We start from the raw sequence: 26,189 nt of genomic DNA on the forward strand, positions 1-26,189 counted from the left end.
TAATCATCATTTTGAGGCTGCTCAGGCTCAACGCCGCCTCCATTCCTGTCTCACTTTGTAACTCGAACATTGATCATAAGGATGCCACGTCAAGCCAAACTCCTCTTTCTCATCTTAACTCTCTATACACTTCTCTTATGAAGAGGAACGTGTTTTTTCCCTGAATCCCCTCGGGAATAGCGCGCTAGAATCACCTGGATTCACGACAAGTTGAAGTTTGATCTCAGCGCCATCAAATCAGGCTCCGGTTACCCCCGATGGCCATCAACGAAAAAGATGGGTTCATGAGGGCCCTGGACGGCTTCCGAACGACCCTCACGCCGGAGCAGCAGAAAGACTTCTCTTTCAACAACCTTCAGGATGTCGAGGCCAGGATTAAGAGCATCCAGGATCGATACGGCCCCGAGAAGAAACTTCGGAACATGAGGCGGCTCTCCAAGTTTCTGGCCGGAATGAAACAAGTCGAAGAACTTGTCACCATCTTTCTCAACGTCCATGAAGTCGTGGCTTTTGTTTGGGTATGAAATCTCCGTCTTGCTCCTCCGATATTGTGACGAGTCACTAATATACCGTTAGGGCCCCATCAAATTCGCATTGATGGTACCTGTAACCCATCCCCGAGAAGGCCACGTTGGCGCTAACAGCAGGCAACTAGATCGCGAGCAACCGCCTTGAAACCCTCGAGTTATTGCTTGATACATATGTCGAAATCGGAGAAGTCATCCCTAGCCTGCGCCAGTACGAACAGATGTTTAAGAACTATCCCTATCTCAGAGAGGTTCTTGAGCGCTGTTTTCATGATATCCTTGAATTTCACAAAGAAGCTCTCGAAGTGTTTTCAAGGACAGGTGATTGCTTTTTATTTCCACTGGGATATACCGGCTATTAACGAGAATCAGGTTGGAAGAGATACTTCGATTGTGCCTGGAACACGTTCAAGACACGCTGCAAGCCCATCATCGACAGTCTCAAGCGTCACAGAACTCTTTTGTCTGACGAGAAGCTCACTGCTGCTGTCGTCGAAGTTCAAGAAGGTCGTCGTGAGACTCAAGACTTTCGCGATATGGTGGAGACAAGATTCAGCAACATTTCGAGGCAACTTGAAGCAGACTTAGAGAAGAGGTCTAGAAAAGAGATGGAGGAGAGGAAAGATACCCTCTCGCAGGCACGACGCACCATCTCCTCACAGCTCTCCCCAGGAAACTACGAAGATGATCAGCGATCTGCTTTCTCTCAGTTTTTCTCATCTCCTTCGGGAGACTGGGTACTCCACGAACCAAGATTCAAAAAGTGGCTTCAATCTTCCAACGGCCAGGTGCTCTACCTTCATGGGATGCCGGGAGCAGGTTAGTGGAGCTAGGAGTGTAAGGCGAAGGGGTCGGTACTGACATATTATGAGGCAAAACCACTTTGACTTCACGTGTTGTCAACTACTTGCAGTCTCGAAAAGACACGCTGAAGGGACCAATTCTCTACTTTTATTTCAAAAGCCTTCAAGAGGACAAGAGGTCAATGGGCGGCATGCTTCGCGCCCTTCTCAAGCAGCTCATTCATCAAGAAGATAGTGCTGTTGACTATATGCGTGAATGGTTGTCTTCGGCGAGCGAATCTGACTTGACATCTCTTCCTGTGCTGCAAGAGTTGGTGCAAGATTGTCTTGCTACTCAACAAGGAGGAACCATCGTCCTAGATGGACTTGATGAGTGTCAAGATGAACGGGGTACTTGCCAAGAGCCTCGGATGATTATTGATTGGATTCAAAATAACCTGATCTCGGAGGCTCGCTTGCAGGGCTACCCTATCCGAGTCTTGGTGTCTAGCCAACATGTCGACTTTCTCGAAAAGGAGTTGACCGAACACCCCAGCATCAGGTTGGACCAAGATGCGGGACATCTTCACAACATCCAGGCATATGCCAAGTCCAAGGTGTCCAGGATCCAAGAGAGGTTCTTCCTGACAGACTCTAAGCGGGATAGCATTGTTGAGAAAGTGACTGCTTCATCAAATGGTCAGTTCAAAGCTTGCGTAGAAGCAAGAACACAATGGCTGACATTCCAGCAGGCTTTTTCCTATATGCAAGGGTTGTGCTGGATAATCTCATGGAACAAGGTTCTCAGAGCGAACTCGACGAAGAACTTGATACACAAAATTTCCCAGAGGATCTTGAAGCTGCGTAAGCCCCTTCGTGGCCCTTGGATGACACCAGAGCTGACAACTCTACAAATAGCTATGAACGTGTTGTCATTCGCGTTCTTGATCATGGAAGCAGGTCCAAAAAGGCAGCCGCATCGAAAATTCTTGGTTGGATGACATGTGCAGCCAGACCGCTACACTGGAGAGAGATTCAATCTCTGTTTTGCATTGACCCAGAGCGTGGGGAATGCATTCCTGGACGCCGACGCGTGGACAGCTGCAAGGCTCTTTGCAGCTCGCTTGTCGAAGAAGACCTACCCGATGAAGCGGAAGGGGAAGTACGAGAGCCAGTTGTAAGGCTTGTCCATCACACTGCAGGAGGGTAAGCCAGTGTCTTCTATTTACAAGGACATTACATTCTAACCATCACCTATTCGCAAATAGTTATCTTGTCCATACGGGACGTATCAATCTCCTAGACACACATGCCAGAATGGCACTATTCTGCTCGCAGTATCTGGCATCCCAACCATTTCAAGATGGGCCACGAGCCGAAACTATCCAAGAATTCGCAAAAACCGGGTATTACGGCTTTCTGGATTATGCCGTGACATCATGGACTCATCATCTTGCCCTCGTTTCCAAAGATTCATCTTCACTCCAAGCCGACACCCTTTCCAATCTCATTTCTCGGATAACACGCACCCTTGAATCTTACGAGATTCCCTACCACGGATCATCTGAGGATGAGGTGACTATGCAGAGCCTTGAAGAAATGCTCAAGGCGTGCCTCGTCAACGATAGGAAGTGCCCATTTGAGAGCCGAATTTCAACCATCCGGAACGCTATGGAATCCATTCGCCTTTCAGACCTGGACGACAACGCAAGATCCATCTTTCTCGGGCTCAATGGGGTGTTTTGCTTCAAATGCCCGAAACGAAACTGTCAAAACTTTAGAATTGGGTTTTCAAGTTGGAAGAACCGAGATGACCACGTCAAGCTCCATGAGAGGCCTTTCAGGTGCTCCAATGGAGGCTGCTATCGTGCTATGATTGGCTTTCCTTCTCAATCTGATCTTCAGAGTCATACCCGACGATGTCATCCTATGCCCGAGCCCTCGGCCTTATTTTCGAACCCAAGGGCAACTAGGCCACGGGATATATTTGATGCTTGTATCAAAGGAGACTTGGAGCAAGTAAAAGCTTTTCTTGAGCAAGGGGTCGATGCCAATGCACCAAGCAGGCCCAAAGGCAGATGGACACCTTTTCGGTTGGCAGCGAAACACGGACAACACCACATTTGCCAGTTCCTGGTTGAGACAGGGGCTCAGAAAGCCTTTGAGCTCAGAGATGGCTCGGCTTTGGAATATGCCATCCAAACACATGACGATGAGCTTATTTGGCTGGTTATCCGTGCTGCTAGTGATCAAATGAAAACAAGGTTTATTGAGAGTGGGGAACTCGGTCCCACAATTTCGCGTTTTCTTGGACCTTACATCAATAGTAAATCGCCAGAAGCACTTCAGGCTCTTCTCTCCCTGTGCGACCCGATCTCAGTTGACGATTTGCCGGACAACTTGAAACCAGATAAGTTGCTCTATGAAATCGTTGCCAGGACAGGGCTGGTTTCACAATTTGAGGTCGCTCTGAACTGGGCTCTGTCAAAGAGTCACTTCCACGACCTCACACTCGGCATGACAGATGCCGCGCGGCCAGAATGTAATTCGACAGCCGCGAAACGCTATGCGCTGCTCACAAGGAGATACGAGAATCACGATTCTCTCCTACATGTTGCGAGCAGATCGAAAACGGTCTCCATCACGCGCCATCTGCTGCATCAATTGAAGCAGCTAGATATCACTGCAACAAACGACATTGGCAACACACGCTTGCATGAACTCGCCAGTGCAACATGGACCATCTCGAAGACATATGTACAAGACATCGCCAAACTCCTAGTCGAGGCAGACAATGGTGCCGCTGCAAATATGAAAAACAATTATGGCCTGTTACCGATCCACCTTGCCTGTGAGAGCGATCAAGAGAAAACAATTATGGTTCTTGCCAGCCATACCAATGATCTCGACTCAAAGGACTCAAAGGGTAACACTGTGCTCATGGACGCCGTGAAGAAAAAGATGACCCAAGCAGTCGAGGCACTTCTTGAGACAAAACGCGTAGATGTTTGCAGACGGAATCGCAATGGGGAGACAGCCTCCGATTTGGCACTCCAACGAGAAGATGTGGGCATACTCCAATTATTGCACTCTTCTTACCAGGCGTCGCCATTCGGTCGACCAGGCTTGAGCGACCTTTTCGGGAAAAGCCATCTTGAATCTTACTTGTACTCTCAACGTAAGGAGCTATGGGCGCAGCTTGAGAAGATATTGGGCCCTGGCATGTTCGACACATGGCTTCAACTTGAAGTATCAGATCAGAATTCAGAGCCTATCTCCGCCAAGACCGTCCTCCGATTCCTGTCACTTGGGCGAATCGTCACAGCAAAAACTTTGTTGTCGTCCGGGAAGGTTTTTTGCTCCGATGATGAGGCGGATGATCTGTGGGAGTTGGTCAGGGAAAACGAGGATGACGAGCTTCGGGCATTGGTGCTTCTCCAAGGGCAAAAGGCCCAAGATGTTTGGAATGAGCAGCTTCCTACCGTGAAGAAGCTCTTAGAGAATGGTTCCCTTGCTCCCCATTTGCTAGGGTTTTTGGAGAATGATTGGTACGCTCGTCGAGTCCTCACCAACCAAGCCGAAGTCCAGGACGATGTGGAGCTTGTGGGATTACTTGGCAGAACGACTAGTTAACGGGGATGGCAGATTTTGAGACACCACAACCTAAATGGATTGCAGGGGCGTTGTTTGTTTGTGGGTTAGCCTAATATTGAAACGGACTTCTTCTCTGAATGAACTTGAATGCTTGATATAAAGCTTTTGCTTGGGGGTGAACATGGTTTAAGACGCATGGGGCAATTTGCTAACTTGCCCATAAAAACTACACTGCCTTGTATGAGGCGCGGCATCGTTATATCATTCAGTGTCTGGAATGGTTTAAGGTGTTTCAGTGTATGCAACAGTGACGGGGCAGCATCTAGTGATGTCACTAAAGACAGGACTGGCGCCGCGGAGCCATGGGTCGATAGGGTAATTCGGACGTGGAAGTGCGTTAAGGCGCAGGATTCTGCACAGGGCTGCGAGGATGCCTATTGCGATAGATTTGAACGAGGTCATTCTGGGTCCCTTGGCAGATAGTAGAGGAAGAATGGTCCATGCCATTTTTATATAGTTTTGACCTCCTTTTAAACATGGATGCTGATGTTGGCGCCAACATAGTGGCTTTCCAAGAGAGCAATTTTAGGAGCTGGGCGCCCGACAAAAAGACCGCAATATTAGTTGTTGGGGGTGGGCATGGGGATGTTTGCTTCTAGCTAGCCGGGCTAACTTGACTATCAGAAGACCATGCAAGTGGTGGGTTGAGTCCAAAAGGAAAGGCGTCTGTTTGCAACCCCTTTAACCCCAAGCTTGCTTGTCCTGTCTATGCCTAGATGTCCATTTACATCCAGGCCAGTGGTTTTGAAAACAGCCGTAGGCCAATAACAGCACGGATCAGCTTGGCGTCAGGAAAAGCTCTTGCCCCCTCGGTAGTGTCAAGACTACTCACTAATAGTTTAGCTTGATATTGGGACTGAGCTGTCAGCATGGCAGATTGGATCAAAAAGAACGAGATTAAGTGGCTGTGCGAACGGGCATGCATCCAACAACAGTGGCGAGAGGCTGTGCACAAACACCAAAAGTTGCCATATAACCGCGGAAGGAACTGTATTTATAAACAAAGCTTTCCTTCAAAAGCACGACCGAGTGCTCACACAGTCCCCAGCCCTTGCAGTGCTTAGATAAATGCCTGACTATTTAAAGCATGAAGTGATTGGCCTGTTCAAGGACGCGCTTAGCTTATTTGACACTGGTTTTTCTCACAGGATTCCTTTGATCATTAGAGAATGCTTTAAAAACAAGAGGATGAGCAACACTGATGACTGAAGGGGGTATAGAGGCTTGAAGAGATGAAGCCAAGGTTCGCATGCGACTATTAATGGCAAGAAAACAAGGCAACAAGAGAGTGTAGAGGGATCTAATCTAACAGTTATAGAGAAAGGAATAGAAATGACAAAGTGAGGAAGTCCGTGCCAGGACGTGTTTTTCATGTCAGTCGCAGAAAACTGAATCCTCTCGGTCGCCCACCTTAACCACCAAACTACACCAAAGGACACCTCGCTCCATCATCAAACCAACGTACCAATCATACCAGTAAAGAAGAGCACATTATTTCGTCTACTGAGGTCGCAAGGCTCCCTTCTCCGACTCGCTCCATCGACCGTGAATGTACTGCCGCGCAGTCTTTCCCCAGAACGCAACCGGAACTGCCAGGGCACCGAGGAAGAGAATCAAGCCACCAATTAGCATTGTCGGGGCCATGACTTCCTTATCCTGAACCCATCCCATAATAGCGGTGCCAATCCCGAAACTGACCATGTTGCCCGTGAAGAGTTGGACAGCTAGTGCAGCTACTGCCCATTGGGGGAAAGCCTCAGTGATCCAGAGCGTAAAGGCCACATTCCCTGTCAGGTAGCTGAAGATGCTGATTCCGGAGGCAACGTAAAGCCAGATTGGTTTCCAGTTATTGTTAATCGCGACTCCGTTGAGTATCACGCTAACCAAGCCAGACACAACAGGCATGGCAAAGGCCGGCAAGTATATCTCTGCATGACGAATACCACCCGATCGCAGGGAATAGTAGCGGGTGAACCAGGAAGCAAGGGGGCCGCTGGCAGGGAAGGCCAAAAGTGAACCGATGATGCCAGCGATGCCAATCCCGACTCCCTTGGTTTGCAGGTCCAGGTCCCAGAGTCCCACCAAGACAGCTGGTTGAGAAATGCTCAAAAAGATGATGCCGCTCAAGTTGACGCCCGTGAGTAGAGCAACCCAGAAGGTGAGGGGATTGAGGATGCAGAGAACCATCTGCATATAAGTCACACCCATGGCCTTGAAGTTGGTTCCAGGCGCTCGGTTGACACCGAATCTCGCCCAAAAGCTTCGTTTTGGGGGAACGTCTGGAAGTGGTCTCTCCGAGCCGGAACTCTCGACATCCTCCCAGTCATCGTAAACCCTGACCTTTTCCGAGCTGCTCTGCACGAGCACACGACCATCAAGAGCAACTGGTGGTCTTTCAAAGTAGGTCTCGGGAACAAGGAATATGACCAAGGCGAGGGCAACCAGACAAGGCGCGGACCATACATTGTAGATCGAACGCCAGTTCTTGCATACGTCCGCTATGAATGGTAGAATGAGGACGCTTAGTTTGATGAACGCTGAGCCGACGCACCAGAACAGGGACAGCGCATTAGGTCGTTCATGAATGAAGGTGCCATCGATGATAATGAGTGTGCACTAGAGAGGTTAGACGTGACACCCTCGAAGGAGACGAGTTACACTTACCATGCCGACGGATGTACCAACTGCCAGAGCCTGAAAGCAGAGGGTGACTATCAACTCTTCAAAGCTCCCTGCTGCTCCAGCCCAGAAAGTGGCTATGCTCGTGATGGTAGCTGCACACAGAAAGACGGGCCGTCGTCCGAGAGCAGTAGAAAGTGGAATCCCGAAAAGGTATCCCAAGCCAGTAAAGAGCGTCATTGCGGAAGAGAGCGGCTGGGTGTTTCGCTACAAATGAATTAGCCTCATCTACTCTGTTTAAAGAGATTTTCCACATACGTCTCCAAACTCATCTTTAATCGCCAACATGAGAATTCCAGGAAGGTTAACCTCGAACGAGGCCACCACTGAGTAAAAGTTGAGAGCAATGAATGCAAATAGCCTCTTTGAAGATCGCCATGTCAGAGGATCTCGATGGGAGGTGCTAGGGATCGGTAGTTTGAGGACTCTCCCCGCCGAAGAGACAAAGAATACGCTGCCCGCAGCGTGGAGAGAATCACGAGGCGACTTGGATGGTCCTTCGAGAGAACTCATGGTGTTGATGGTATCCGCATGATACTGAAAATAGATGTGAAATCCACAACCGGGAGACCAGCCGGTTTTATGATACAATCAACTTGGGCCCTGGTGTTCTTAAAGTTTATAAAAGCTCCGTCAACAAACCCCGCGGACGCCGCGACACGCTCCAAGCCATACTGAATCCGACCTGGCACTCAGTGGCTTTGAGAGCCCACGTAACACTGCAATCAATCAGCGGGCGCCGTTGAGAGTTGGCGTCCCGGCAGCGCGTCACTCCATTGGCGCTGTATTTATTTAAACTTTTCTAGGCTGCTCTAGAAGTTGGATCGCCAGGGGTCTCTCGCTTGGGGTGTTAGTGCGCCTGCAGAGAACTTCGAAATGACAAGGATTCCCAGCCGTTGAAGCCCAATGGGTGACGCGAGAGAAGGGCCGGGCAAGGGAGGAACCGTTGAAGGTTTGCTCCAACGGCAAGGCTGTCCCTCTTTCGGTTAAGTCGGAATGAGACCAAGGGTCCTGGTGCGTGGGTGACATTACGGTAGCTGCGGTGCCTCTCTAGACGAGACACAGTGGTGAAACCCATCTGCCGAGGCTTGCTTTTGTGAACCGGGACATGCCATCAAGGTAGGTCGATGCTACGTAGTAAGTATTCTCGAGCTTGCTTTTGAGGCGTCAAGCCGTTGGTCCGGATCGTAAAATGAGGCTCGCCATGATCTGCAGTGGCTGCCCAAGTCAGCATGAACCTTCATCATGGCCAGCCTTACATACTCGCCCGGCATTTGAACGCTGAAATTGGAAAACATGCATCCACCTGGCACATGAGATATGGCTGAAACCGGGGAACCTGGTTCTAGAGCCAAGGCTGTGCAATAAAAGCGAAACCCCTAAGCTCGGCATCTGCCGGCTGGGGATGACGTCTTTGCCTAACAAGCGACACGGAGTCTGCGACGAGAAGGAGTTAGCGTGCATGTCACGTCAAACAGTGGTGAGTGATGAATAGAGTTGTTTACACGTTGCAGGTCCTGCAGCTTCTGTTTGATCCTTTGCTCAGCTCAGCCTTGATGCTGCCTGTATCCGTCTCAGAGCACGGCCTTTTGTCTCTCACAGCATGTGCCGACGCATTGTTCATCCTTGATGCTCATCCTCCCCGTATTGCAGTGCAAGGACCATTCCCCAGACAAGCTATTTGACGAAAACAAATGCCTCGGTAATCGCGAGCTCCACCAGGAGTTGGAGTTGGGTTTCAAGTGATCAACAGCATTTCGGAAGTCCGGATGACACCTTGCAAACTCACAATTCGCTGGGTTCACGGTGCAACAATTTTCTCATTTGTGATAGAAACGGTATCCGCTTGCCGAGCCGTGCCGCTCCGGAGGCGTCTGTGGGCTGGTGTGCTACGAGCCGTCCGCGCGGGTTTGGCGCTCGGCCCTCCCTAACGAGACACGGCGTATGGCTACCAGGGAACGGAAACTCTATCGTTATATATGTGTCACTGCCTCATCTTCATACCTGACTTGGACTCTGATTTCAGCTCCTGATGATCTGATGGGTTGCGCTGTCGCGTCACGCGTAGCTTCGTGTCTCGGCAATGGCCTGCAGCTGCTCTCTGTAACGGCCCAATACCGTCGTTAACTACCGATCAAAAGCAAGAAATTCTAGCAAGGTCTAGGGCCATAACGTAGAGGCCAACAAAAGTGCTTGTTCATAGTGATGGGTGGCTTAGGTGCATGGATCCATGGAGTTGCAATGTGCTCAAAGATGAGACAGGTATGAGCGTGACACAGACGACTCATGGAGATACTAAGCATAAGTGTAATATTTGATGTACTATATGCAGTCTAATGCACTTTAATCTCTTACTTATGCGACACTAGAGAAGATGTGCTCCTTAAAGTGCTTTCTTGTCAAAATGCGTAGCTACCCTACATCACAGCGTGGCAAATCCGAGCTCATAGGTAAAGCCAATGACGACCTTGACAAACTCGGCAACATGGCCAAAGTTGACAGTGCTGATGGTATCCTGAGCACTGTGGATGTACGGGCTGCTGTCGTCAAAGGTTGACTCGAAGACAAATGCCGAGGGGTAGCCGACTCTGGTGGCCGAGGCATGGTCGGAGCATCCATAACCACACTTGGTGTCGACAGCGGGAAGGGTAGAGTACTTTGACCTGTTAGCGAAAGTCCTAGTTCTTCATCTTATTGGGTTACTCACAGCAGTGATGACCTTCTTGGTGAACGCAGTCAAGGAAGCGTCAACGTTGTCAGTGATGACGCCGATAACCTGTCTGGAGCCAGGCTTAACATAGCCAGTCATATCCTGGTTGAGCATAGCCCTGACATCGCGGCTTTCGCGGAGATACTGCTGGAAGATGGCACCACTGCCAAGAAGACCAGCCTCTTCACCGGCATACCAGTGGAACTCGATAGTGTTCTCCGCCTGGTTCGATGCGATGCGAGAGTCGGTAAGCAAGACGCGGAAAGCCTCGAGGATAGTGGCAGAGCCCGATCCATCATCATCTGCAACTCGTTAGAGCGTTATTAGCCTTTGACTGAGAATACTTACCAGCACCAGGAGCACGGCCTGAGACACGGTTTGAGAGGTTGACAGAGTCCTGATGAGCACCGACAACAATAGTCTTGGCGCTCTTTCCAGGAATAGTAGCAATGATACTAGGCTGCCTCCAAGAATGCGTAAAGGTCTTGACATTCACATTGGTAGCTCCGCTGGCGCTGATGATGGCCTGGACCTGACCCAAGAGCCACTCAGCAGACTGCTGGCCGTAAGAAGCCGTGTAGTACCTGTTCTGAAAGTTGGAGAAGGTGGTGAGAAAGTCACGCAGTCTAGTTTGGCTCAGCTTGGGCAGGAGAGCGTTGACGGCAGTCTGTTGCGAGACAGCGGTGGGAAAGCCGGCGAGGACTTGGAGGCTGATGGGGGGCTCTTCGTCGAGATCGGTGATGTCGATGAAGTGCTTGTGTTCCTATAAAGGTCAGCTAAGAAAGAGAAGGAGAGAATGGTAGACTTGCAGCCCTGAGTGCCCACTTCTCTTCCTCAGTTACGGTTCGAATGTCATCGGGGGCGAGCTGGATCTTGTACAGCTGCGGCGCTGGACGCGGGACCGCGACAGCGCTCGACAGGCCGACGAGGGCCGCCAATGCGAGAGACAGATGCATGATAGTTTTAGAGCGAATGATCCAGAAATGCCAAGTCTTGGGACGAGTATTGCCTGACGATCACTCGAAGCCGTATTAGGGAGGCATTTTATACTTGTGCCTTGTGAATCACGATTCTGCCTTGGGAAGGCAGCTCATATTGGACGAATTAATCGTCATCATCATCCGACTCGGCTTGCTACACGTATCCGGCAGGAGGAACATTAAGCATCCTACATGCCACCGTCACATCACAGCTACGCGGTCATAGGCATTGCAAAAGATCCCACTGACGCAATACCCAAGCTGAACCACACAAGCTCCCTCACCTTCCAGAACGATCCTTTATGCCGCGGGATGTTGATACGGGAGAGCTAGCGTTGCATTGCGGGCCGCATCGGCATGAGCCTATTCGGGCAGGTCGAGAAGATTCACGGGGACTTTGGGGGATCTTGGCATTATAGCGGGGTTTGATCGACCTAGTAGGATGATCAATGCAAATTGATCAGACTATCTTGATTTGAGGGATACTAATCGATGGGCGATTCTCAATTAAGCATGTGGTATTCTCTGTCCAAAGTCGACTGTTTGTCTGGAGTGAAACAGACTAGTCTCCATGTCCCCTGTGCTTCTAGCGATAAGCTTATAGATTTTTCTTGGCTTTCTTTGGATGTTCTATTTCAACCTCATGGCCGATGTTGTTCATGCGCAATGCATCGGGATTTGCCCGTGGAGTGGCGGTACTTTGCTTCCCAGCTTGCAAATACTCACGTTACCTACCTAGATGGGTACGCAACTGGTCAATGTTGAAGATTTGAGATCATGATACCAAGTACAGTTCTTAACATTACCATTCTATTTTCCATGTACCGTAACCTGCGCCTAACTCAGTAGTGAACCCCTCTTCACGGGCTCCAACTTCTCAAACGCCTCGGGCGTGGGCAACTCGTACTGGCTCCACCTCTCGATGCCATATCTCAACCAGTGAGCGTATGTTCCCTCGACATCATCACTTTCTACATTCTTCCTCCACAAGCTCCCAAGAGTCTCTCCAAGAACCTGCACAATCAAGCCGTGCGCCAACTTGAACCCAAAACTTCTTGACAGACAGTTTTCCACGATTTCTCTAGCCAACTTCTGATCATCCGATTCCGGCTGTCCAGGTTCGGGGAGCTTGAGACTCATGAGTTCAAACGCCTTGGGACCGTTCCAGTTTGTGTATTCGTTGATCAACTGGCTTCCGACCATGTACTCTGGTGCAAAGATTTTTGTTGAAGTGTACTCTGGTCCATCCCAGCCTCGTTCTTCGTCCACAGTGCTCATGACCATGGTGATGACTTGGCCTTGGATGATATAGTCGGTAAGCCGCCGACTGATCTCCTCGTGTCCGGCTGCGGTAAAGGTCTGTCCTAGTAACGGCAGTTCCTTGATGAGCGGATGTTTGTATAGACCCTCGGTATTGGTCTTTCCCCCCCAAAGCTTCAAGAGAAGATCGTGACAGGCTTGCCAAAACGCGTTTCCAGGAAGACTGGCGATGAAATAATTCAACAAGCTGTAGCTGCGAGGGCCGCCAGCGTTGTAGGATAGCACTTCATATGGGCTATCGGCGTTTGCAATAGTCTCATTCCACAGTCTGTCGAGGTCTCCAATCTGCATGAACCCAACATCCGTGTAGACGCCGCCATATCGTAGCAGCAGTGGAAATCGCACTAGATCGGAGTAATGCTGCTTGGCAAACTCGCCGTCGAGAGTACCATTCTTGAAAGCTTCGGGCACAACAGTAGAGTCCTCTAGATCGATCCAGCTACCGATGTAACCAGTCGATTTCGGATCGAGGTCAACGACGCGAATCTCCCATCCCTTCCTCGAGAAGCGACGATACCAAGCTCGAACATTGCGCTTGGCATATGGGTGCAAAGTATCGTAGCCAGAGTTCCAGAAAAACCAGATGTTTTTGGGAGATGTAACGGGACGGAGACTTTTGATGGTGTCATCTACCTCGGCGTCCGATCGGAGATCTAGTTGAACATCGGGGATTGCGTAGACGCCTTTGGGGATTGAGTAAAGAGAAGAGGGTGGCATTGTAGTGTCGGGCAGGGTTTTTATTAAATCTGAGGTAAACAAGTGGCCCATTAATCGTGAGTTTGTGTTGTTTCTTTCTATCATGATAGAAGAGCTGCTGGATGTCTCGCTATTTGTACCCATCGCGTGTTCCTATTTCGGTTAGCGCACGATGATTCATTGTGCGTCATGCTAAATCGGTGCCTAGTGCGTGCGTGGACGAAGCTGGCGCGAGTGATGAAGGTGATGGTTTGGACACCTTGCACAACACACGAGTCAATAGAGTTCATATCTTATTATCAAGCCTTTATTTGCTATTCTAAGGAAGCTCATTTTGGTCAAAAATGTCTATCGAACAAGATACTGCCTCCACCGGCGCATCTGAGCGCAGCCATGCTGAAATCATGGCCATCGCAGCCAGAGGAAACGAGATCACGGGATTGGACATTTTCCAAAAGACAACAGACGATATTGCTCCCGCGAGAGTCGACGAGTTGATGTCGCGGATGCACCAAGATCAGCCCGTTGGAGGTACCGACATGTCGTATGGGGACAGTGATGCACAGCATCTTCGCTTCTGGAAGTCCAAATCACCGAAAGCTCCAATTGTCGTGTTTGTCCATGGCGGGAGCTGGAGAGTAGGCACACACCTGGACTCGATAGGAGCAGATAAAGTCAACCATTTGCTCACCAAGGGGTACGCATTTGCCACCATCAATTACACCCTCATTCCTCTAGTCAAGGTGGAAGAACAGGTGCAGGAGGTAGCCAACGCGGTCGGCTTCCTGGCCAAGAATGTAGATGAACTCGGATTTGACGATGGACGGGTCATTTTGATGGGGCATAGCTCTGGAGCACATGTCGTCACTCTGCTGGGGACTGACACAAGTTACTTGGGGCGCGCAGGGGTGGATATCCGCACCATACAAGCCGTCATCTCGATCGATGGCTCCAACTATAATGCGTTGGCCGAGATGATGGACAGTCCGGGTCCGATAGCACAAAACATGACCTACGGACTCGGCTCCGATCCGGAGCGGCTGCGCGCCATGTCGCCGACTTACCACGCTCGCGGTCCTAATGCCCAGGCTTTTCTGCTACTACATGTTCAAAGGCAAGGCGACATTAGACAGGCGGTCGAGTTCGCCGCTGCATTGACTGCTGCGGGCACTAAAGTAGCCTTCCATGTATTCGAGGGCGAGTGGTTTGAAGGTCATATGCAGATGCTACTCAAGCTTGGTGACCCGGAATATCCTGCGACTTTGGTTATGGATAACTGGCTGAATGAGCATGTTCCATTGGCCTAGCTGCTCTCTTCACAGGGGAAAGAGTGGTTAAGACTTTGGAGGTTAAGAAGATTGAGGTCGGGACATTCATTCTACTTAGGTACTGGGCATAGAAACAACAAGCCATGTGTTCCGCTACATCCCCCTACCTTAAACTCGTATCCAGCCAATCAAACGTATTCAGTAGGTCAAAATTAAAGTTCATAGGCCCCGTCAGCCCAGAATTAAAATCCTCCAAAACACCCAAAGTACCCATCGCGTCGTTAAGATGATAATCCAGCACATGCTGAATCACAATCTTGCAGTTGGCGCAGAGATCTGCATTTGGCGCCGAGGGTCCAACCCAGTCAAAGAAGCCGACCAACAAGCTGAGTTGTTGGACAAGACTTGAGCGGGTTAGGCGGTCGTCTTTGGGGTGCTTCCAGTGAAAGGTTGGTTGTAGGAGTTCGAGGCATAGGATTCCACCTCCTGGTGCGGCGAAAGCCATCAACTAAGACGTTGTTAGTCAGAGCGATCAAACTGTGCTCCTGCGGACGTACCAGCCACTCGAAATAGCGACGGACTTGAGAGAAACGATCTTTCTGCGTCCAGAAAGTAAGAGTCAGGGTCACAATCTCAAACGTTGTTATGAGCAAGTCCCCCTCGTCCGGAGCACCGTGCCGCAGCAGCAGCCTTTCCAGCAAAAACAAGTTCTGCAGGTGTGTAATCTGAAGCAACATTCTGACGGTAAGAATGTCCGCGTCGATACTGGGGTCGGCAAGGTCTTGAGGGTTATAGACCAGTCCAGCTGGGAACTGTGAAATGGTGTCCATCTCGCGCTGTTTGAGAGCCCTGTTTGAGTGAGTAGATTGTATTCCACAATTTGAACCACACACAACGTACCTCAGCGACTCGAGAGTTGGGTTGGCTCCAGGGCTAAGAGCTAGTTCCATAATCTCGTCAAGAAGATAGATAATCATGACGCGCGCTCGGCAAAACGTGGACACATAGATGCCTCCACGCGTATTCCAGCCATTAGCATCCAACGCAGCAACAGCGTTCGTAAAGGTAGCTTCATCAGCCACAAGTTCCTCTTCACTCAAGTCAAGAGGAAGGGGAGTCGTGCAGTATTTACGATGAAGCAGCGGTGGACGCCCTGTGAATGCGACACCATGTCTATCAACGGAGAAGACTTGGGCGAAGAGATGTCGCTTGTACTCGGAACACAAAGAGGGCTTGTAGTTGGGGCCATCCTTTTGCGCGTGTCCTCCAAGGTACGTCATCATGGCGACTGCCTCTGCATGGGTTACCCAGCAGATCAGGCCTGGCGGACATGGTAAGCAGCTGTTCGTTGAGGGCAAAGAGTATACTCACTCGCGTCACCTGTGATACCCGACTGGGATGTTTCCTTCAGACGATAGAGATTAATCAACAAGTCATTTCCTTCGGTGAAATTCTGTGCCAACTCAATACATCTTGCCAAGAATGACAAGGCAGATGCCGGTGGCGTCTTGACTCCTGTAGTGTTGAGTTGAGCATCCTCGAGAGTATTGAAAGCGTCTGGCAAGGTTGCAAGGGTGGACCACAAGAGACCGAGTGACTCCCATCTGAGGTTCGGGCCGCAAAATTGATCCATCCATGCCTTTGGACTGGTATGAATGTCGAGTAGGGGTCGACTTGTGTTGTTGCATATCCGCTCAGCGATGCGTTCCAGATCTTGCTTTTGGCTATACGAATGGGGTCCGAAAGCAGTGTGTAACGAGTCGACGATGACAGGGACCGCAAAATGCGAAAACGGTGTCGGCTTCTGCATCGTGTTTTGCAGCAGTAGCTGTTGATAGGTCGGGCCGAATACACAGCCCAGGATTGCAAGACAAGTCTGGCGAATTGTGGGTGACAGGTCCTGAAAGTTGACTCGGCAATGTGATGTTGATCCTGATACACTTGCATCATCAAAGTCAGTATCGAATAGTCGGAGCTGCGAGAGGTAATTCTTTGTCTCTTGGAAGATCTCGGTATGGCCAGTGAAACCGAAAAATGTCGGCCCCGTCGCGGGCGTGTCAGGAAGTGAAATGTCTCCTTCGCCAGATACCCTGTCAGTTGAAGTATTGGGGAGAGAATATGACGCTGCAATTGCCGATGCATACAGGCATTCGGCCTCTTTTCCTCCTCGATGGCATCGACCACAGACGGGCCTGGCGTGATCGCAAGCGACCTTTCGCCTTCGACAAGGCACGCAGGCCTCTGGCCGACCGTTCGGCCTGTTGGACGACGAATCAATAATGCTGCTCATGACAACATGTATACACAAGTTTCTTGATTAATTTCAAAGCGAGATGGACTATAAATGATGGATTTAAACCATGACACATTCTGGTCTGACTCAACACTGAACCCGACCAAAACGAGTGAGATATCCACGCAATCGCATAAGCGAAGCGGACTAGGACTAGCGGGGTCAACCAAATGACGCTTCTCTTTGCAGGGGAAGGATAAGGGCACATTGCCAAGATCTTAACAGCTATCACCATTCGCTTCCATCACTCTATGCCGGACTCCCTTTGCACTGGCTTCGAGAATCTCGGGTGCTGGATAGCCTCCCACCAGCGGCTACTCTGGCTTCCGACCGTACACAATTTTGATGCGATAGTAAGGATGATGCTTCCCAGAGCGAATCTCCTTTCGCAGCTTTGCGCAGTAGACCGTGACTTGTTCTTTCGACCACCCCCAGGCGAGATCGGCCACGTGAAGAACATGACCCTCAACATCTCCCTCCAGAACCTCTTGTGCGAAAAGACCAATGTTTCTGTAGTTGTGATCCTTGGGCCATCGTCCAATGGGTATCTAAAAGCCAATCCAGTCAGTGTATCCTAAACAAGAGTATGAATGCCCACCTTAAAGATCCTCGATTCAATGTCGACCAACCCTGCTGCTGCCATGCCCTCCTCCTGCACGTAATCATCAACCACCGTAAAAGACCTTCCAAGCTTCTTGCCAGCCTCAATAAACGTCTTGCCCCAGCCGGTCATGGCACTATCGTCAGGGACACTGCCATCGTCGCTCTGCATAATCGGCACGCCTTCGAAGCTTTCGACCCATCCTCCGGGCTTGCATGCGTGGAAGGCTTGCTCGAAAAGACTGTTCCAGTCCTTGACGCTTCCTACTAGATAGCGCATATGGATGTAGTCGAACGTGTCTGGGCGAAAGGTCCATGGCTGGGTGCAATCCTCGATTTCGCTACCTTGTTAGTTAAGCACCGGAACAATCTTGATTGCTTACAATTTCAGGTTGGGCGGGACCCAAGATGGCTGAATTGGAGAGAGGTCGGTTCCAATTACTTCGGTGGCAGAAAACTCATCGGCAAAGTCGCTGAGAGAGTCAGTCACCTTTTCTTTCGAGGTTGAAACTGCAAAACTTGCATAGCCCAGATCCCTAATGCCAAAGAGAATAGTCAGCAACTTTTGACTGCCATAGAATTCTAGGAATGAGGTCGTGCCTGTTCCAGTTCCAATATCTAAGGCTTTCTGGCACTAGTCAGCTTACTTCTTCACCCTCCAGACCTAAAAATCGGGCTTACTTCGATATCCTTCTTGATTGGCGCGTGATGGAGCTTATCTTCAGAAGCAATCGTCAAGAGATGGTGACTATCGAAGTGAGCTTCAAGCATTGGATGTGACTCGAAAGCCTACTGAATATCCATGACTTCATTCTGCAGTGCATCATTGGGTGCCCTTCACGAAGTCAGTAGGGCGAAAACCACCAATCTCCAGACTCCATACCAATACTGAGCAGTCCCTCTCTCAGAATGATACGTCCTCCCGTGCATCGTCCTATAGTCTAGGATACTCGAGCTGATAGACGCTGAGGAGCTGCTGGCCTCGATACCAAGAGCCGAGTCTCCATCATCAGCGGGATTATCATCCCCAACCTCGATTGGGGCCGCATCAGCTGCTGGAGGTGTGTCCGACTTTTGAGACTTGGGTGACGATGCTGCTGCGGGAAATGTAGTGTCTGCCATAGCTCAAGATTCGAGAGAAATGTCCAAAGCAGGGATTGAGGTCAAGGAAGCCCCGAGGGGAATGAAGGGAACGAGAAATATCAGCAACCAGCAACACCAACAGTCACTTCACAATCAGCCTATAACAAGAGCTTAATAATCTGCACGCTTCGTTGTTGGCTGCAGGGTCGCAGCATAAAACGCGTATAGCAGAAGGGTGACTGCGATGCGTTGGTGGTCTTGCAGGACGGAAACTGCTGATCAAAAGACGGCCTGGTTTCCTATTGGCGGTATGAGAGCCCAGAGTCAAGGGTTCAAACTCAAAATTCCACTATTGTTTGCCTTTTTCTCGTTGTATGCATGGGATAAACAGAGCCAACAGCAGGAAACCCTTGTCTTGGACCCTGCGGCCTTCCGACTCCCCGACAGAGGAGATTCTGCTTGGAGATGGTGGTAACAGACTCAAAACGAGTTCTTCTCATTGGTTGCAGTGGATTTTGTGCCTATAGACTTTTAAGATATCGTAGACAAGAAACATCCATCATATTATGATAGCCCATTGTCATCTGAGACGGCAAATTCGTAGACGCATGCCCCACAAGCAGCTTGCAAACGTCAAACTTCGAATCACAGGGTTACCTCTCAGTTTAGACGTGCCCCTGAAGCCTCAAGCGTAGCATAGAACAGCTTGGTTCTTCCCATGATAATCATCCGACCGTCACCAGCGAACTGAAAGTTGGCGGCGTTGATACCGGTGAAAATCTTGCCGATGAATTTTCCAGAGGGGTTCCAGACGTGAACGCCATCTCCGCAGCCTGCGTACACGTTTCCTTTGGAATCGCAGTGAATTCCTAAACTTGTATTAGCATTTGTTGGAGCAGCCGCTGGGACCAAACTGACCGTCAGGCAGACGTGATGAAGCGTATGCGAATGTCTTGCGGTACTCCCACGTGCCGTCCTCTTGGACGTCGAAGCGGTAGCTATTCACTGTAAGCATGTTTTGCAATCTCAGATCGGCATTGTAGCATAACTTACATTGAGGCAGGCCTTGTGTAGTTCTGCCCAAATAGTCCCTGGCTCAGTCCTGTGTCTGTGACATATGCATAGGATCCATCCGGGGAAAAGGTGAGGCCTGTCAAGCACACGTCAGCAACAGAGCCACCTACACGGTGGTCGTTTAACTAACCATTCGGGGATACAAAGCCATCAGCAACTACAGTCACTGCCCCGGTCTCCAGGTTGAGGCGGTAAACCTGGTTTTGCAAGCCAGGCTCGGGCCTGAAATGCTGCCAGTAGCCGTACTGGGTGTCGGTGAAGTAAATATCGCCATTTCGAGGGTTGATAGAGACGTCATTGAGGGAGTTGAACTGTCTACCGAAAAAATTATTGATGAGGGCTAAGGAGTACATTAGTGAGACTGCGACGCTATTCTGCGAGTACCTGCTTACTTGTAGTGTTGTATGGCTTTTCGGGGTTCATAAGGTACAGGGCGGAGGGGATCTTGTCTCCCTGACCTTCGCCCGCAAATATGATCTGGCCCTTGTAGTTTGTGCCACCTATCGACTGATGAATATGTGTTCCGAACGATCTCATCTCACATACCGTTTGGGTTAATGACCTGTGGCTTCGAGTCCACAATGGTAATCTTAATCTCGCTCGCCTCGTGCGAACCATTTCTCAAGGCCTCGGCCTCTGCAAGGGAAATCTTCTGAATGACAGACGATTTGTTAAGACCCGTCCCAGCATCGGGGTCGCCAGCATTCTGAACAAAAAAGACCTCGTCGGTAGGAGGGTACCTGAAGATGTGAGATTAACCCCTATAAGATTGATGTGCTTCACTGACCAGACGACAGCTTCATGGAAGATAGGATCCTTGTCTGAGGTGGACAGCAAGGTTAGGGAGGGATCACTTCCAATGATGTCGTAGAACTCGGGGTCATAGATGTGAAAGGGTCGTTCGCTGAGGGATTTTTGCGTAACCCCAGGCCATGTGAATTCCTATCATCCGTTAGTTGGCTATATCATTGCAAGTATAGCATGATCCTCACCTTGGTTGCGAGAAACTCCTTTGGTGCCGGGATATTGTCCAAGACAAGGAAGCTCTTCTGGTCGATCACCTGCGCCGCATCCGGTAACGGCCTTATGGCCGCCTTGGCCTCAGCATGATGAAAAAGACCCAAGCCAATAGGCCCAAGAACAGCAAGAGTAAGAACTGAAACAGCCATGGTGGTAGAGCTGAAGAAGCGCGACTTTCTCACCGACTCGGCCTCTTTATATCCATCCTTACCCCGCCTCGGCGGTTCACGGCCCTTTTTCGCAGACGGCATCGAACCTTGTCGATCGTTTTGAGTTGTTTTACGGGCTTTTTGGCAACTGCCGGGACGTCAGAGTCAAAATTAGGCACTGCGAGTCCGGGGTATCGTATGATGGTGCAACCTTGGCGTGAGGTGCGGGGGATGGATCGGGAGCTCGGGTTTTAGACCTCACGATTTGTCCTACGGATTACATCATATGTCTTGGACATGCAACTGTTTATCAATCAATTGCAGTTTCAAGAAGCATATTCATTCTCAAACTACTATTTTGCAGCCCTCAATTGTCTGTCTACTTCGCATGGTCGCACAAACATCGCCAAATGCAGCCGTAACCTCCGCACGAGGCTCGGAAAAGTTGGGATCGGAAAACAAACCAAACCGGAAAAACATCCGAGAAATAGACGGCATGTAACATTAAACAATAACCGCGCATGACTCAAAGAATATGGATCGCCTCTTCTTTGATAATGATCTTCGCAGCTTAACAGAGGGTTTCAAGTAGATCTACCCTTGACTCAAATCGTGACGATCTGTGTGACTGGCTGGGCTCACTCCAGAACAAGTGCAACCCTTGGCCATTCTATCATGCTCGTATTCTCTACTGTACTTTCTCAGTGTCTGCCTCAAATGTCACGGTTCTAATCAATTGTTCTACCACACTAAGCAAGATCCCTTCAATTGTTGTCCCAAGTTGTACCTGGTGTTCCAACCGAGAATGTCTACTCACTCAGACGATCACTAGCACCCAGATGCATGCATTTGTCGCTTCATTGCAGACAAAAAAGACATTTTGGCCAAAAATAAACAACATACAACATTGGGGATTCGCTAGTCGTCACCGACCTAGCTACTAATCCAACTCTTGCTAGGTTATCGATGGGAGATCGGACGGGATCCCGAGCTTTCTAGCAGATGTGGTCGTATGTGCTAGAGATCTGTTGTGGAGAGGATCAAATGCTCAAGGCGCTTCATGCCCGCGGAGCGGAGTTTTCAGCTCTGTGATCTTGAGCGTAGTGGAGATTCAGCCATAATTTCCAGTCATGTTCCATCCATAGATGCGAGTTCTGATGCTGCAAGTGACAAATTCTCTGTTGAGAACAACACCGTTTGTTGAAAGGCATGTCTATAGTAAAGCCAATATTTTATTTCAATGATAACTTGCAAGTTTAAGTACGCTACAATGCCAACGATGGTCTCAAAACTGTGCTTCTTCTCGTGGGGCCAAGTCCAAGACATGATTTGATCCATCACGACTCCAAGGATTTGGCTACCTACCCTAGGCCTCCATATCGACCACCCCGTTTTACTCGACCTAAACTGCTACTACATCTTCATGATAGACATTAAAATTCAAACGTCGGTATAGAGACAAAAGCACTCGCGATGTTTATTACCGTCTCATTTTGTAGTATCTACTCACAGTTCTTGCATACTCTATCGCTAGAACCTCTTCCTCCATCACGGAGTGCTGTCAAAGCTGACAGTTGACTCTGCCAAGACTAGTCTCCCTGCCCATCAGACGATAACAGCGGCTACTTTTTGCAAAGATGTCTTCACCACCTACTTCATTGGTCTTTTTACCGATGCGACAAACTTGAGCTTACTGAGGATCACTTGGCAATGGGCATCCCGCAGGACCAGTGCTTCAGCCGCACGGCGCGAGCCACAATATGACCGCAGGGCTTCGACTGTGGATATCATGGACACAGATGATTGGTTTCAGCCACAACCACGTCTGACCCCTGAGCGTGCTGGTGAGATGCGAAATGAGGCGCCAGCCAATGAGATGTCGCGCCCAGAAATAAGCACTGGGCAGCGACTTCAGGTGGTGATGTCAATGGTCCACCTTCAAGGCTGAGTACAGCATGCTAAGCCCGAAGCGGTGGAATCGAGCGCCAGAGGTATTCAAGGGTCAAGAACGATGGTGAGAGGGTCTTCAGACGCAGGTATAACTATGGCCTCGGAGACTCATCTTGACTTCAATCTTCATCAGATGCTTGCCTGTTATTCACCCATCTTCACCTATCAACATGACAGACCGTTCTCTTGGCGACCACGTGAAGGGTTTCCTTTCAACCCTCTCGTCCTCGCACTCGAACAGCAACTCTCCCGCTCCCCCATACACCGGTAGCTATTCACAGCCTCCAATGCAGCAACCACCGTACCAAGATCAACAATACGGTGGCCAGCAATACCAACAAGACTGGCAATCGCAGAATGGTTCCCCTTCTTACTACGGCCAACCTCCTCCCCAACAGTGGCCACCCGCCAACCAATACCCTCAACAGCACAACGGACCTCAGCAGTATGGTGGGCCACAGCAGTATAATGGGCCTCCGCAACACGGTTACCAGCAGGGTCCACTTCAGGGTCCCTATAATCAACACCCCTCCAATGGATTCCCACCTCAGCCACAACAGCAACAACAACAACAACAGCAAGGATATAGCCAAGGGCCCTCTGGCACTCCCATGTCTCTCCAAGTGAGAGCAGCAGGCGACAGGGTGTACTATGTGGTGGACTCAAACACGGACCAAACCGTCTACACCTTCAACTTTGGCTTCAAGTCTTCAGGAGCTGGACCCGTCCATGTCATGCGCGGCGACAACGGACCTCCATGCGGAACTCTCACCTATCATTCCTTCTCAAGCAAGGTGGACATGAACCTTGGAAACTCATTCGTGAAGTTCAAGAAGGACTTCCCGAGCAACACTGGCCTAGGGTATCTTACCTGGCAAAAGAACGGTGGAGGCTGTTTCTCAAGCGGTGGAAACCTCATCCTGGAGAGTGGAGGTAGCGTCCTCGCCACCTACCGACTGGAGAAGGGTCCTGGCAGCCAAAAGCGTCAAGGTGGAGGCATTGAGATTCACAAGCCAGGGTTGAGTCAAGCTCAGCTGGATGAGATCGTCATCAGTGGTGTCGCCAAGCTGGAAAGGTTGAGGCTTGCGGCAGGCTCATCGTCGGGCGGAGCAAGCGCTGGTGTTATTGTTGCTATCACTTAAGTACATAGGCCGGGTCAGAGCATACGAGAATGGTAAACTCGCTTTGGGGAGTATATAGTCCCGCGATGGCGCTGAGGGTAGTTTCACTGAGTTTGATATGAGCGAAAGAAAATGATTGAAAACAGTATATATGTTACAGTTCACAGCTTGTCTATTCCGTCAAGATGCCCTATCCTACTCCCTTACCTTCCAAATGCTGCTTGCCCAAGTCTAAATGCACTCTATAATACAACAAAGAAAACTGCGACGCTATGAAGATGATGTAGTTTGGGGTTCCTTATGCTTCCCCTTCTTATGGATAAGTAGTTGCCACACATTCATGTTGGCGAACTGCATAAGAGCAAGTGATCCACGAACTGGGATACCCCTACCAGGAACACAAATGAATAAATCTGAGCTGAGTGAATCCTCAGGATAGAATTTGTTGAAGAAAGCCGCCTTGCCCGTCACAGGGACCGACTTGATAACGCGATTGTAGCCCTGTTTCCAGACCCAAGACTCAAACTTGGTCTGTCCATGCACTTCCTGAATATCGGAAGCTGGTTCGAAGCCTAGGCTGAGGTAACCAATCTCGGCATGCTTGAGGATCTGCATGGAAGTGACGATAAGGAGGTCGGTGATGCCACGCGGGGCAGTAGAAGAGGCAATAAAAGGGTCGATATGAAATCCGTTCTGGGCACCGAGCGCCCTTAGAGTTGCGAACCCAGTGATGGAGCCATCTTTGTCAGTGGTGTAAAGAAATAGTGTCGAGGCTGGATATGAGAATAGATCGTAAACTGTGACAAAGGCCTGCAAGTCTTTCCCGCACTTGTGGTTCCTCTCCTGTCGCCAATCGTCGTAGAGCTGCTGCAGTCGATATTCCAAAGAAGCGTCAACACCAGTGACACTGGGGCAGTATATCTTTATCGATGTACCACCCCTCTTAGGGTCGAGAAGCATTCTATTTTGGCTGATCATGCGCTTGCTTGCTTGGTTCCGCAACACTTTGTTAGTGAGAGGGTTGATGACTCGTTCATGACCAAAGCGTAGTGTTGTCCATCCTTGTTGCTGGGCGTACAGGGAAAAGTCCTCGCTCGCGCCGACAAATGCAATGCCAAGCCCTTGTTCCTTACGAAAGATGGCGAATTCCTTTAGGAGTGGTGTCCGGTGCTCAGTTGTGCATAAGGGGTCCCCCGCTACGACAGCGGTGCGGGCTTGGAGCTTGTAAAGTAAAGCGCCCAGGCCTTGGTGGCTGGTAAAGACTTTGTAGGCAGGGTCGAGAATGCCCATGTGAGCGGTTCGAGCGTGAAGGTGGTATGCTTCATCGAAGACCGTCACGGGGTTGTTGATACTGTGATCATCTGTGGGAGTGGAACCGGAGTCCAAGTGGAATAGATCGCAAGCGGCATAGTAGGTTCGAGAAATAATAGTTTCATCGCATACTTGAGTTGTTGAAGAGGGAGATGTTGATAGTCTGGGTGTGTCTAGCTGGGAACAGCCTTCACAGGTGAGAGAGGAAGAAGAAGACTGCATGCTGGACCCGCGCATGGTGAGGTATTGGAATAGAAAGGAGACGAAATGCTATATGGAAAGGAGACAAAGGCTGAGATGGAAAGGAATGGCGAGTCGAGATGCTAAAGCACTTTACCTACTGTTCGGCACCCCATATAGGGGGCTCTCAGACAGTTATATCTCTCCTCTTGATCAGGCGCAAGGCAGACGCCTGGCTTGGCGCCAGGTATGAGATCGGAAGTACGGCATCTGACTGTCCAGCATCTCATGTCTTGCGCATATCGAAGTTGGTGGCTGTGCAAAAATAGCCACGGACTCGGTGACCACGGACACCGTCAGGAGGGCATTTTGATTGGCGGCGGAGGCCGCGCAATCGCTGTTTACGAAGGGAGCATTTTCTACGAGAGACGCACTGTAGACTTGTGTAGACTGAGGTAAGCTACGCCTTGTGAATACGAAGTACGATAAATGTGGAAATTGGGCGTTCGGGAGCACAGAATCGTGCTGATGGCTTCAGCCCTAGCCGGCAGCCTGGTGCCGGCTGGGAGCCCGAAACAGAGACAGTCATGATATCTCTAGAGGCTTCAAACCATCAACTCATACATGGAACTCCTTCTGGAAAAAGTGGACGCATGTATGTTGGACATGTTTGGCACAACGAGTGTCGTAACGCGGGCAGAAGATGAGCCGCGCGTGCGTGCACCCAAACCTTCAAATTCGAGACTCGGCCATTTTCCTTGCTGACTCGGGCTCCGCGGGCTCAAACGTCAA

The 26,189-nt window shown here is 50.1% G+C and overlaps 9 protein-coding genes across 9 annotated transcripts; 3 read left to right on the forward strand and 6 right to left on the reverse strand.

Annotated features, from left to right (window-relative positions):
• Positions 1-257: 257 nt before the first annotated feature.
• On the forward strand, positions 258-4,942 carry NCS54_01393700 (Hypothetical protein; the record flags this gene model as incomplete). The annotated part of the gene is made up of 8 exons (XM_053159103.1): positions 258-518; positions 577-600; positions 656-848; positions 900-1,346; positions 1,400-2,008; positions 2,062-2,173; positions 2,228-2,515; positions 2,578-4,942. 8 exons carry the CDS (start codon positions 258-260, stop codon positions 4,940-4,942), a joined length of 4,299 nt encoding a protein of 1,432 aa, XP_053015078.1.
• A 1,521-nt stretch (positions 4,943-6,463) lies between these two features.
• NCS54_01393800 (Hypothetical protein) lies at positions 6,464-8,155 on the reverse strand (the record flags this gene model as incomplete). The annotated part of the gene is made up of 3 exons (XM_053159104.1): positions 6,464-7,579; positions 7,628-7,849; positions 7,901-8,155. The coding sequence occupies 3 exons, from the start codon at positions 8,153-8,155 to the stop codon at positions 6,464-6,466; spliced, it is 1,593 nt and encodes a 530-aa protein (XP_053015079.1).
• A 1,909-nt stretch (positions 8,156-10,064) lies between these two features.
• NCS54_01393900 (Peptide hydrolase) lies at positions 10,065-11,308 on the reverse strand (the record flags this gene model as incomplete). Its single annotated transcript, XM_053159105.1, has 4 exons — positions 10,065-10,298; positions 10,350-10,654; positions 10,701-11,115; positions 11,162-11,308. 4 exons carry the CDS (start codon positions 11,306-11,308, stop codon positions 10,065-10,067), a joined length of 1,101 nt encoding a protein of 366 aa, XP_053015080.1.
• An 861-nt stretch (positions 11,309-12,169) lies between these two features.
• Positions 12,170-13,369, reverse strand: NCS54_01394000 (Hypothetical protein; the record flags this gene model as incomplete). The annotated part of the gene is made up of 1 exon (XM_053159106.1): positions 12,170-13,369. The coding sequence occupies one exon, from the start codon at positions 13,367-13,369 to the stop codon at positions 12,170-12,172; it is 1,200 nt and encodes a 399-aa protein (XP_053015081.1).
• Positions 13,370-13,692: 323 nt separating this feature from the next.
• On the forward strand, positions 13,693-14,655 carry NCS54_01394100 (Abhydrolase-3 domain-containing protein; the record flags this gene model as incomplete). The annotated part of the gene is made up of 1 exon (XM_053159107.1): positions 13,693-14,655. One exon carries the CDS (start codon positions 13,693-13,695, stop codon positions 14,653-14,655), a length of 963 nt encoding a protein of 320 aa, XP_053015082.1.
• Positions 14,656-14,779: 124 nt separating this feature from the next.
• On the reverse strand, positions 14,780-18,631 carry NCS54_01394200 (Fungal-trans domain-containing protein; the record flags this gene model as incomplete). Its single annotated transcript, XM_053159108.1, has 10 exons — positions 14,780-15,124; positions 15,174-15,465; positions 15,517-15,937; positions 15,988-16,706; positions 17,246-17,457; positions 17,508-17,850; positions 17,893-18,137; positions 18,191-18,257; positions 18,303-18,344; positions 18,393-18,631. 10 exons carry the CDS (start codon positions 18,629-18,631, stop codon positions 14,780-14,782), a joined length of 2,925 nt encoding a protein of 974 aa, XP_053015083.1.
• Positions 18,632-19,252: 621 nt separating this feature from the next.
• NCS54_01394300 (SGL domain-containing protein) lies at positions 19,253-20,937 on the reverse strand (the record flags this gene model as incomplete). The annotated part of the gene is made up of 8 exons (XM_053159109.1): positions 19,253-19,461; positions 19,511-19,590; positions 19,646-19,742; positions 19,797-20,006; positions 20,059-20,166; positions 20,213-20,406; positions 20,454-20,608; positions 20,659-20,937. 8 exons carry the CDS (start codon positions 20,935-20,937, stop codon positions 19,253-19,255), a joined length of 1,332 nt encoding a protein of 443 aa, XP_053015084.1.
• A 2,018-nt stretch (positions 20,938-22,955) lies between these two features.
• NCS54_01394400 (Hypothetical protein) lies at positions 22,956-23,927 on the forward strand (the record flags this gene model as incomplete). The annotated part of the gene is made up of 1 exon (XM_053159110.1): positions 22,956-23,927. One exon carries the CDS (start codon positions 22,956-22,958, stop codon positions 23,925-23,927), a length of 972 nt encoding a protein of 323 aa, XP_053015085.1.
• A 249-nt stretch (positions 23,928-24,176) lies between these two features.
• On the reverse strand, positions 24,177-25,454 carry NCS54_01394500 (LPG-synthase-C domain-containing protein; the record flags this gene model as incomplete). Its single annotated transcript, XM_053159111.1, has 1 exon — positions 24,177-25,454. The coding sequence occupies one exon, from the start codon at positions 25,452-25,454 to the stop codon at positions 24,177-24,179; it is 1,278 nt and encodes a 425-aa protein (XP_053015086.1).
• Positions 25,455-26,189: the final 735 nt, after the last annotated feature.

Source organism: Fusarium falciforme, chromosome 12 (assembly GCF_026873545.1).
Source record: "Fusarium falciforme chromosome 12, complete sequence".
In the NCBI taxonomy this organism is placed as follows: Eukaryota; Fungi; Ascomycota; class Sordariomycetes; order Hypocreales; family Nectriaceae; genus Fusarium; species Fusarium falciforme.